Source organism: Polypterus senegalus, chromosome 1 (assembly GCF_016835505.1).
Source record: "Polypterus senegalus isolate Bchr_013 chromosome 1, ASM1683550v1, whole genome shotgun sequence".
NCBI lineage: Eukaryota > Metazoa > Chordata > Cladistia > Polypteriformes > Polypteridae > Polypterus > Polypterus senegalus.
The window spans coordinates 68,178,010-68,190,764 of NC_053154.1; the positions used below are offsets into that span (position 1 = coordinate 68,178,010).

Below are 12,755 nucleotides of genomic sequence, written 5' to 3' on the forward strand. Positions count from 1 at the left end.
AGTTGGTTTGTGAATACCTGTCCTTTCATTTTTCTGCTTACTCAGTCTAATTCAAGTTTACAAGTGTCTTCAGCTATGGAGGTAGGCTACTGTCAAATGCCCGTGAGCAAGCACCACACATTTTGTAATATTGCATTATGTTTTGAGTGCATAAAATATCAGATACAAAGCAGGAACCAACCCTGGATGAGGTCCCAGCTATTTTTTTATATCTCCTGAAAAATAAGGGATTAATGAACACTGATAATTCCCTGATGACTTTGAGTCTATAATTTTAAAAAGTGTCTAGATAAGATATTGGGATAACTTAGCTATTAGTTAACCAAACAAGCTGAATGGTCTTCACTTATCTGTCAAACATTTATGTTTTTATAATAAGAATAGAAAATGTCACAATGGATGAGCGACTCAGCAGAATACCAGGTAATGCTGAGATATACTATCCCTCTGCTAGTCGCTGAGCAGAGGTAGGTGACCAGCAAAATGACTGCACATCTCTTTCAAATAAATAGAGTATAACTCTGTGCCTGATGAAAATCAGCACAAAAAATTTCCTCATATGATGTACAAGTTACAGACTTATTCCTGAGGAATCACTATGGCTGCTAGTTTTTATGACATCCAGTTTCTAGACCTAGATTATCAGACTTGAACTCATGCATCTGCTTAGTTAGCTTCATTGTCAGCATTTATTCTTTCACTTCTAAGCATGCTTGGGTTTGTGGTAGCTTGTAGGACATTGAGCTCTACTGTCCCACTGCTCTGGCTGAGAGAAGGGGGGGTATAGAAGAGTGATGGGTGAAGAGCAGGTGAAGGAACACCAGGGGCTGATACAGAGAAATACAGAGATAAGGCCTGGTGTCCTTGGAGCCACTCTACTGTAATGGCATTACATTGTCTTTAAGAATTTGTTTTAAAATTCTTGTTCTTACATATAATGCATGGCCAAGCACCCAAATATGTAGTGGAACTTCTCCAGCCTTATTCTCAGAGTTGTTCCCCTAGGTAACCTGGTTAGGTTACATGAACTATTCCCAGGACTCAATTAAAGTGGTACTCAGGCTTTTAAGGTGGTAGCTCCAAGACTCTGGAATTCTGCCCTGCTTTAAGTGTGTAGGAAACTGGACAAGACACCTCACAGATAGATAGGGAAACTTACCATGAAGTGGCATATGACATCTTTAATGTAATATTATTTTAAACTTTGAGTCATTCTTTGTTAACACCTTCATGTTATTGTTTTCCTAATAAATCTCCTCATTGTATGGTCTCCTTGGTATTGTCTGGGTTTGAGGATGGTTGAAGTGTGCCACCTATCTTCCACAGAAGTCTTTTATTAAATGACATCTGCTGAAGAAAAAACAAAAGACCAGAATCAAATCAAGTAAGGTCACATAAATTATGCAGTCTGGTCAACTAAATATTCAAATCCTTGTTAAATTCCTTAAAACAGGACTGTGATTGGATGTTCATAAATGGAAACATTTCCCATAAGACTGGTGGGAAATAAACAACATTCATTTACCCAAGGAGGCAGGTATTGGCTCCCAATTAAAATGAGATGAATCATAAAACAACAATTATGCATTCTCTTGTATGTGAAAAATCTTTAACTAGACAATGCTAATTCTTCAACTTCTGGACTTATGGATTAGTCTTTGACTTAACAGATGGTCAAAACTCTGTGGAAATTAAGCCTGATGTTCTAAAGATCCTTGTGTGTACCTGGGACTGATCCTCAGTCACCACCTCTGTTATTTTAAGCAAGCTGCTGGGGAGTTCAGTATCTGTGGGCGAAACATGCAAATCGACATAACGCACACAATGAAAACAGTGCTGCAGTTGCTAAGGGGTTGGCATTCTGCATAACAGTATGAAACAGGAATCATTCAGAATGGTTTAATAAGAAATTCATTTGTTCTAAACCCTCTAAGAATTAAGAAGGGCTTAAAATTTGGCAACTCAATTCTCTTAAAATTATTTTAGGTTATATTAGGGATGGCATTGTGATGCAAAGTGGTTAATTCTGTTTTCACAAGATTTGAACCCTGTTTGGATTTTCTACTTTGGTAAACTATGTTTTTTTTTCCTGATTTAGGGGGATGTGTTATGGGCATTCTCATTAAATAAAATCATAGTGAATATCACCCATGTATCCAACCATTTTAAATTCAGAGTCACAGATGGGAGCATCCAAAGACAGCAGTGTTGGGAAGTAGACTGCAGGAAACAGCCCTGGATGAAGTGCTTGTCCAGCATGGCAAAATCATCCACTTCTAGTTTAGTGCCCTTAATCAAACTGGCACACATGTCATTGGGATATAGTGAGGCAGTGTGGTGTAGTGGTTAAGGTTTAGGATTAAAACCCGCTGCTGACACTTTGTGACCATGAGCAAGTCACTTGACCTGCCTGTGCTCCACTTGGAAAACCAATTGTATCATCAATGTAAGTTGCCTTGGATTGCGGTGTCAACCAAATATATAAATGTAAATTAGACATAAAGCAAACATGTAAACTCCACACTGATAGTGTCAAGACTGGTATTTGAATCCAGACCCCTAGATCTGGGAGGCAGCAGTGCTAACCATTGTGCCAACATGCTACTCCTACAGTCAGTTGCAGTTCTAAAATGGTCTTTGTATGCTGGCATCCTATCCAGGACTGGTTCTTCTTTTTCCGCTTCCTACAATCATACATTTATTTTATACAGCACATTACCAGGGTTAGGTTAGGGTTTGTAGAGTTTCATGTCTCCAGAAGGGGACTATGCATGGGGTAGGGTTAGGCTTAGCTAACAATGTGCACAACACATTGAAACTGGAAGGCATAGTATTAAATGTAATTATTGTCATTTTTGCATTTAAAACATTGAACATATTGTAGTGCTTGGTTGTGCATGCTAGTCCTAACACAATTAATTACTGCTCATTTTATTGCTGCTTTTATGATAGATCACTATCCTTAAAAGGGCTGCTTGCTTGTGACACCCTAGCTAGAGAGCGCGTAATTGTATACCAACTCGCAACAGACAGTAGAACGGAAGTGAAAATGACCGCAAGTATCAAAAGTCAAAAGAAGAGGCTAAAAGTCAAACCCAGCAGTCCACAAGATCTTTCATCAAAGCTGAAATGCGATTGGAAAAGTCAGAGTCAAAAACAATAACAGGGATTTGAAAAAAGCAGACAGACTAAATGAAGATCTTTTAATGCAGTGAAACAAGGTTTATCTGTCAAGCTCAGATACCTTAGAAACACTGGGATAACCTTTGTATCATCGCCAATTTGACATCACAAATGAGCTCACCCCGGGGAATGTTGGGCTAAATCTCCATGGAGATGGCAGGAACAGAAACTTAGCACAGGAGTGCCTGAGCAGCAGGAAACAAAAATGGCACACAAATGGAGACAAATAAGGATTGATTAATAAACTTTCTCAAAACATGTTCTGGACAAAATAAACCCCCATTTGAATGTCTTGGGTCTCAAAACCCCTATTCAGATTAATATAAATTACACAGAAATTTATACAAAAAATTAATTGTTGGACATTATAACAAGTTGGACCTCATAACAGACTGTGACCAGCTTACTCTGTTTATGGGCTGTCCTGCAGTTGGCTCTAAAGTTTCTCATTTAAATATGGAATGTCAGCTCATTCTGTTGGTGACTCATCTCTGATGCCATCCCTAGTCAGATGGAAAATGTCTGTGTCGTTACAATAATGAGTCTGAAGTCGGCTATTATGCAGTTGGCTACTTACTCACTTTGAGCTACTTGTTTATTGGCTCTCAGCTTTATTCACACAGCGTATACAAACCAGTTACTTATTCTATGTGAACATCAAATCAGAATATTCTACAATGTATGCTGTAATCTACACCATTAAAAGAGATCAGTTATTTGAAAAACAAATATTACAGATTTTGGCTTTGCATGTGTACAAATCAGTTCCATCATCTGCAGCCACTTTCATTTTTACAGTATAATGACAAAATTGATTACTTAGGTAAATTGCATTTGCATTTTGGCAGGTCCAATGCAGGTACATTAGTCAAATTAATTGGAAAATAAATTAAATAAATTCTTTGCATTTATATAGCGCTTTTCTCACTACTCAAACGCTCAGCAATTGCAGGTTAAGGGCCTTGCTCAAGAGCCCAACAGAGCAGAGTCCCTATTGGCATTTACAGGATTTGAACCGGCAACCTTCTGATTGCCAGTGCAGATCCCTAAACTCATCCCACTCCTATGTCCTTAAGTGGAGCTGACTGAGATTTTAAATGGGCTTTGTAAAGGGTTAAATTGCATTAAGCCACCTTAATTTTGACAGTTTTGCGACAAGACAAATTCCTTTGCTAAATTTAACTTGAGTGTTTCCTTTGTACAACACATCTACAGCAATCAAATTCACTCTAATGTTTAAGGAATGGGAGTAAGTACAGGGTATTGATGTTTAATGGGAAATGGAAAGGATTGTATTGCATGTGGCCATCTTAATTTTTACACTTTTGAAGGAAGGCAGATTCAGTTGTTAAACTGGAGTTAAGGTTTTGCATGACCCAATACTGGATCAAATTACCAGGCAAACTTGGCACACTCCCATAGGTATTTCAAATAATTATGATATTTAATTGTCAATGTAAACAGTTAAACAGCATTGGGCCAGCCACCTTAATTTTCACACTTTTCAGGCAAGACAGATTGCTTTGTTAAATTGCAGTTGAGTTTTACCTCTTCCGATGATGTTAACTCGGCCAGTTTTCCTGGCAAACTTGGCCCACTCCCATAATACATAGGATTAACTATGGTGTTTAACGTGCCCTGTAAAGGGTTAAATTGTTTTGGGTCACCTTAATTTTCACAGTTTTCAGACAAAACAATTCCTTTTCGAAATTCCATTGAGTTTTGCTCAGCCCAAAATGGCCACAGTAAAATTCATTGGCAGACTTGGCACATTCTGGTATTTAATGTATTGGATTGGGAGAAACAGACACTGCCATTGAAAGTGACCCATGTACCCGCGCTGAGGAGGGCAAAACTCAAATGCGCTTTAATTATGCCATCAATCTTGTTACAAAACTGTAAAACTTAAGTGGGATGGAGTGCCATTAATGGAAGCCTGCCAGGTTTACCAGTGGATCTGACTGGTATAGAAAACCTGAAGTGCAGTTTAACAAAAGGTACCTGTCTCATCTCAAAAACTGTGAAAATTAAAGTGGCCCAACGTGATTTACCTCATTTGTACCCATACAGGGTATTTGTCTTTTCAAACGATTCATTTTAATGACCCAAATTAATGTAAGCATTGTAGAATATTGTTTACTGTTAATGTAAATTAGACAAACAGATCAATGCTGAGGTAAAAAGTATAGCTTTTACTACCTAGGCGATTAACAATGTCAAGCCGTTTTTGTCATTTGATGACCTACAAAAGCTCATTCATACTTTTAGCACGTCTCGTTTGATTTATTGTAATACCCTGCATGTCGCAGAATGGAGCTGCTAGAGTTCTAACCAGCAGCAAAAAAAGGGATCACATCGTACCAGAACTGCCCTCACTTCATTGGCTCCCTAAAGTTACAGGGTGAATTCTAAGATTTTAGTGTTTGTGGTGAAAGCCTTACATGGAGCTCCAGCGTACTCCAGCAGATCTTCTTCATCCATGCTCATCGGCCAGGCAGCTGACTTCTTCAAATCAGCTATTGCTTACTGCCCCACATGCACAGCTGAAGCTGAGGGGAGATCGTGTCTTTGCGGTGCCTGGTCTTAAACTGTAGAACGGTTTGCCTGTCGCAATAAGGTCAGCTCACGCGATATATAGTTTTAAGTTCTTACTAAAAAGTCACTTTTATTCACTTGCTTTTTAACTTATGAGTTTCATTGTTTAAACCTTTCTACTCATATCTTTTATACTGTATTTTATTCTTGCGTATAAAAGTTATTTATATTTGTATGTTTAGTGTACGTGTTTCTTTATCTGACTTTTATTTCTAACTGTTAGCTTTTACTCTGTGTACAGCTTTTTGGTCAACTTTTAGTTGTTTTAAATGTTCTATATGAATACTGCAAATAAAATATATAATCTAATGTATTTGTTTGCATAGGCTGTGTGAAAAAGCACACAGTTAACAAATAAGCAGTCAACCGAATAAGCAGCTCATTGTAGCCTCGTGGTTCAATATTTATTTTCAAGCTTATATTTTATCATTAAGTTGTACAATTTTAATTGAGAAGTGCACAGTATTAAAAGAGAGAGGGTTGTTAACTTTACTGCTGAATCCACCTTAACAAGCCTGCCTCCTTGTATTAAAACGTATGGATTAAAGACTAACTAAAAGTGCAAATGTCTTATATTTTGATCGAGTTTACTGAATTATGGACTAATCCTGGTGATCCTAATGCAAAATTTATTTTAAATAAATAGATTTATTAATTTCTATTAGCAGTGTACATCTCTTACTTTTTTGCTAAAATTATTATATTACTTATTCAGTTACATTTTATGTAATCAGTTCCACAGGGAAATTATTCGATGAAGGATAGTTAACGAAGGAGCATCAAACTTTGCACTTTATATTACTCCTGAAAATATTTTTCCATCCTCAAATACAAGTTCCATAGACCTTGAAGAAAATGGCCAGTAATATGAGAAAACCTGCTTAAATGGTATCATAATCCTAACTGTAGATAATCTTCATTAAATTATGCTTATGTCTTTCTCGATATACTATATCTCAAAAGGGAAATTGATGGCACTAAATACAACAAATTGTCTTCAGTTGGTAATCAAGCTGGATCAATTAGGAAAATACCAATAACTTATTTCATAACAAACCAATAAAAAGATAAGATTTTGATAGCATAATCTTTTAGTAAAACCTATTTTCGTGTCTTGAACATGGGGAGAGATATTTTATAATAATAATAATAATAATAATAATAATAATAATAATAGATAGATAGATAGATAGATAGATAGATAGATAGATAGATAGATAGATAGATAGATAGATAGATAGATCTTAAAATGTATGCCTTGGATTGCTCCCGTCCAGGACTGGTTCCTTTCTTTTTTCGACTCCTCACGACATTAAAGTTTCAGATTAAGCGTTTTTTTTACTGTTCTGAAAAAGTTCGTGTGCCAAAAATATAAAGCTATTGAATTTTAAAAATCGGATTGTGACGATGCTGCACTGCGCTGACCAAACACAATGATTATTCAACTTTGTGTTGCTAGAAAGCAAGTGGAAGATTCCAGCTGTTTTTTAATTGTGGACAAGAGCTTAAGAAGGTGCCGGACAGGCAGTGCTACACCAGGCGCAGCCCGGCTCCACATTCCATTGCTAACTCCTGTCAATGCCGGCTCTGTCTGCGTCTCTTTCAGCTCCTCTTCAGCTATTTCAGGAGCGGGAGTGCTTATATCGATCTCCGATTGGATCGTTTTACGCTAGTGCACGCCCTCCCCTGTTCTAATTGGACAATGTAAGCTGCTGAATCTAAATTTTACAACTCGGTGCCCCTCTTATTGGACGTCGGAGCCGTGTTGCTTTGGTCCCCCTTGAGCGCCGTAAAAGCTTGTCTACATCTCTTTTAGACCTGTCTATAGATGAATGGAATGGAAGAAACAAATCCGAAAGCAAAGAACAGGCGAAAGTTTCCGCGAGTTTAGAGGCGCTGAAACCCTTGCGTGGTGCTGTTTTTCTTTCTTTTCCAAGGATTGCGTAAAGCCGCTCCGTGTAACCTGCTAACCTGCGGCGGCCAACGAGTGAGCGACCAAGAGGTCGCTGCACCGGAGTGCTCATCTTGTCCTCGTTGGCACTCAACCTGCATGAATGGAAATTTACTGACCCTCCTGTTATAAATACGGAATTGTAGTGCACTTCCAGCATTTTGGTTTCGGGCTGTGGAGGCTATATGGAGGAAGATAAGGATGGCTTGCACCAGGAAGACCAAAACTTTGGTGTCTACTTGTGTCATTCTAAGTGGCATGACCAATATCCTTTGCTTGTTGTATGTGGGATGGGTTACTAACTACATAGCGAACGTGTATATTAAAGTCCAGGAACCACTTCCAGAGAAGAAGTTGGAAGAGGACAAGGGGGAAACTTTAAGGATAATTGAACGACTAGATCGTCTGGAGAACGTTGTTAATCAGCACATTCAAGGTACTGATCTATCTATCAATATATGTAGGTGACTGTCAAGATTGCGGCAGTGAAAAATAATGTAAAGGTCCCACTTTCAATGCAGACACGAAACCGGAGACTCTGAGCACCAGTTAATAGCTTCAGCCAGTGAAGCTATTTAAATCGTGCCGAAACATGCATCAGCAGTGTGAGCGCACACAAAAGCACTGCTCTTCTGCAGACATGGTTTACTTTATGATAAACATTTTATTGCGAGCTCTCCAATCAGCTTTAACTGACCGCGATTTCTCGTTTATAAGATGAGGAGACGCAATCAATGAAGCACGTGGTGTCTACAAAGCTACGCGACGTATGCCCGTTTTCTGGGGTTATTTGCATAGTGTTTGATCACTTTTATTTTTTTTTTCTGTTTTCGACATTAACGTTTAAGTATGGTTTCCGTAAATGAAATGCAGAAATTGTGATAATCCGTGACTGAAAGGCAAATCATGTGTTAAAAAGAACAAGTGGGAGTGAGTGAAAGGCGCAGATCTCCAAATGCCAACAGTATCTCCAAAATAATTAAATATATCGCCATTTAACGACTGTACAGAAATTCTTAGGCGTGTATTATCAGGAGTTATTAAACAGATTCACAAATTTCATTTATCAAAATATAGGTTTCAGTGGGTTAACCGTTGTTTCTGCTACAGTCTTCATACGCCCCCGGCGACAGAAAGATCTTGATAATTAACGTCAACACAGAAGCAAAACGTATAAATGCTGAGACAGGTATAATTTTGGAAATATTAAAACAGAAAAATGATCAAAAGATTTCCTTCTGTTTATGGATTGTCACAAACCTGTGAGTGTGCACGTGGGTGGCTTTTTAAAGTCTTTATAGCGGGCCACACAGAATAAGTTTAAAAAGTTAAATCGATGTTTGGGTAAACGGAATGTTTATATTTAAATGGGTTCATTTTAAAATGTGTTATTTACATATGAGACAATTTGTACTGCTTACTTTTGCAAATGTAAAACATTCCACGACGTAGCTAAAATGTCGGGTTCGATTTCTTTGAGTTTTCTTGGATTGATTTTGAGTGGCTGTTCATGGTATCTCTTTTACCGCTGCAGCGTTCTACACATCCGCTTAGACAGACGCGACACGCCTTCTCATTTTTGGGCACACTTATTTAATACCCTGTCAATTCAAAAGAACGACACTCTGTGTAATGCATCAGCTGCACTGTAGTTTACCTGTCTAGCCCGTTACCTGAAGCCTGGTCTACGCAAGAGATTAGTGTACGGACAAATATATTATACCATTTTTTAATCAGTTCATTTCAAATCAATTACCTTGCAAGGTTCAGTTTCCATCCAGTTTGAGAGATGGTTAAAATGTGGACCAGAAGTAACTGGAGGCGATTTTACAGCGTCTTTTAGTCGCGATGTTAAGATATGTTACTGAAAACAAGATAGCTAATGGAAAATATTCATGAAGGTGAAATCATAAACAATTGTATAAGTAGTACAAGTGTGACATTACTCACAACCATAACAAAGTGCATGTTTACACTTTTATTTAATAAGGGCTTTAAGTTGTCATAATTTGCTTCTCTTAATCGAACTGAAATTGCTAATTTTTGCTTGTGTCTAACCTATATGGAGTATTCATACATGTTAAGTTTAAATGTACGCAAACGATTTGAATCCTGTGCCCAGTGAAGGACGTTACAAATAATACATTTAACGAAATACAGTTGCAGCCGTAAATGTAAACGAAGAACGCATGTAGTTTCCTATATTGATATTTTAAGTTTCAGCATGGGTAGAAAACAGAGAAATACTCCCTTTTCATTATAGTTTACTTACCAGGTGAGTGGCGTGCTGAACTATGCCGCGATTCCATGGGTTGGAGGCAGAAAGGCTGAGCCGCCTTCATTTTCGCGCACTTGTTGCGATAAGGCGGTCGATTTCCGTTTATAAGGCAAACGGGGATAGCGCTGCATGTGTGACATTCCTAAATCTGGGCAGCAGGGAAACACCTCAATGTAGGCTACATTTGAAGGGCGCCTGTATTTCAGATGTTTTTAGAGCTAGTGCTGTATTCATGATTGTAAGTGGATTCAAGCTTTGTGTCAAATGTAATTTCCTTTTTTATCAAGACGGCCCACGGTTGTTACTGCCGAAAGACGGGGAATGAAGTCTCGAGTGCCTTTGCCTCCTTTAGTGAATTTCTAACAGAACGACAGAAACGCGGCACCAAACTGTCAGTTTTTAGAGAATGTTGTATTCCGAAACTTTGCAATTTAATATCAGCGTGGGGAGGGAGGGACACGCGACAGTGTGCTGCATTTGTGCGATCTGAGATGAACTGCGCTCAGTAGCTCAGCAGTTGGCATCAGCCACGCAGTGGTGGGCTCCGGCAGTGGGGCACAGAAGCTGGGGTTGCTCTTGAATTAAACATCATGCCTGAGTGCGAAGCTGATGGCTTTGGAATACATTGGACATGCTCCTGATATGCTTCTTACAAACTGTTAAGAGTATGCTGATTTATGATTCACAAGTTACAGTATTTGGCACAAAAGCAAAACGGAGGCAAATTCTGTGTCCTCAGGCTTTGCTCCCCACCACCTAGTCGGCCAATCCAGGCTAGTGCTTAACAAGAAGCTGATGTTTATTAGTCAAATTGAATTTCTTTGCTGTTTCCCCTGCTAAACTGCACTGCATGTTTCATATTCGATTTTGAAAATTTGTGTTAGTGCTTTTCAGAATGCTAAATATTTTAGTACACTCTGAGGAGGCATGCACTACATGTTAGAAGTAGACTCTCCAATCAGAATCCAGTACCTAAGCCAACTGTACTGGTGGGGCATGCCTCTATCACTTAACTGCCCACTCTTGTCTAGCAGAGTAGATGTGCCTTTGATTCAGGATGTCCTCTAAGTGTGGTTTCTGAGTGTGTCTTTAATTATATCTTGTAGCTGACCACAAGTGTGTGGCAAACATAGTGACGGTGTATTTAAGCATTGTGGCACCTTTTTACCCGTAAATATATATAACAATAGCAATGCATCTACATCACAATGTGCATAATAAGAAAATAGATATAGCAGGTAGCCTAACATTTTAAGCAAACATTTATTTAAAGTACAACAGCTTACAACATAAGAAAAACTGCAATATGATAAAAAATAAATAGCTATAGTTTTATGATTAAATAAATGCAAGTAAGTTGTAAGTCAAGAGTAAAACTTTCTGTTCTTTATATCTGTTTTATGGAGACATGTTTAAAAACTTTATTTTAAAAGTGATGAATTCCTTTCTAAGAGTTTTACATAAAGAACTATTTTGCCCTTTTCTGGTTAAGGGTTTAATATCATGCACAAGAGTAAGACATTTTATTACTTACAAGCATAACAAAGTGGATGTTTACACTTTTGCTTAATAAGGACTTTAAGTCGTCATAATTAGCTTCTGTTAATTGAACTGAAATTGCTTATTTTTGCTTGTGTCTAACTTATATGGATTATTCATATATGTTAATGAAGAACGTTATTAAAATACATTTAATGACTTACAGTTGCAGCCATAAATGTAAACGAAGAACAGATGTAATTTTCTATATTGATATTTTAAGTTTCAGCATAGGTAGGAAACTCAGAAATACTCCCTTTTCGAATTGAATTTGCTCAGTTTTGCTTGTCTTTAACCTTCACTGGGATGGCCGTGTGAGGCAGTGATTTAAATACCGATTGAAAGGGGAGCTTTACACACGTTAACACATCACCCTCAGATAACAAGTCATTAATGCAATTAACAAAACCAAATAGAGCACACACAGTCAAACCCCATAAGTACCCCATAATTAAAGGTAAATAATAACAACTGTTTTGTACAAATGACATGGTGTAAACCATGGGTGGCCAACTCCAGTCCTGGTGGGCCGCAGTCGCTGCAAGTTTTCATTCTATCCCTTTCCCTAATTAGTGAGCAGTTTTCACTGCTAATTAACTCCTTTTCCCTTCATTTTGATATCCCTATTTTTAAGGTTTCAGTCTTCTAAATTGATTCGTTTCTTCATTAAATGGCAGCCAAACAAAAAGAGATGTGAAACGAGACAACAGATGAGCAGCTAAATTGGAACGTTAACCTCCAGCCAATTTCACTCCAACCAGTTTCTTAATGAGAAGCCAATTCTTGCTGTTAATTTAAGTCATTATTGCATATCATGACTTGTTGCTGCTCTCATTCTGCCACAGCAGACTGTTGATTTTTTTTTTCTAAGATCACCGTCAAGATGTTTTGGTGACCTGAGCAGACCAACATGACCCAGACACTTCAGTGTTCTTTGTTTTCTGGTTAGATGGTCATGTGGCAGTTTGTTAAGTGTCTCATTATTGTTTAGCTTCTCATTAAGGAAAAACAAACAACTATGGGGTCTGAGTCACGTCAATTAAAACAAAGGCATAACAAGTTAGTCAGCAGCAAAAACAGCTCACTAATTGAGAAGATGGTTGGAATGAAAACCTGCAGCCACTGCGGCCCACCAGGACCGGAGTTGGACACCCATGGTTTAAACAGTGACACATAATCATTAGGAGAATTTATGTTAACCACCTCTGA

The 12,755-nt window shown here is 38.1% G+C and overlaps 1 protein-coding gene across 1 annotated transcript in view; it reads left to right on the plus strand.

Moving 5' to 3' along the window:
• The first annotated feature begins 7,516 nt into the window (after positions 1 to 7,516).
• Positions 7,517 to 12,755, plus strand: part of LOC120527094 (polypeptide N-acetylgalactosaminyltransferase 18) — a 776,032-nt gene continuing 770,793 nt past the window's right edge. The window contains exon 1 of the mRNA XM_039750177.1: positions 7,517 to 8,165. Within this exon, the coding sequence (XP_039606111.1) occupies positions 7,931 to 8,165 (235 nt within the window). The 5' untranslated portion in view covers positions 7,517 to 7,930. The remainder of the gene's footprint in view (positions 8,166 to 12,755) is intronic.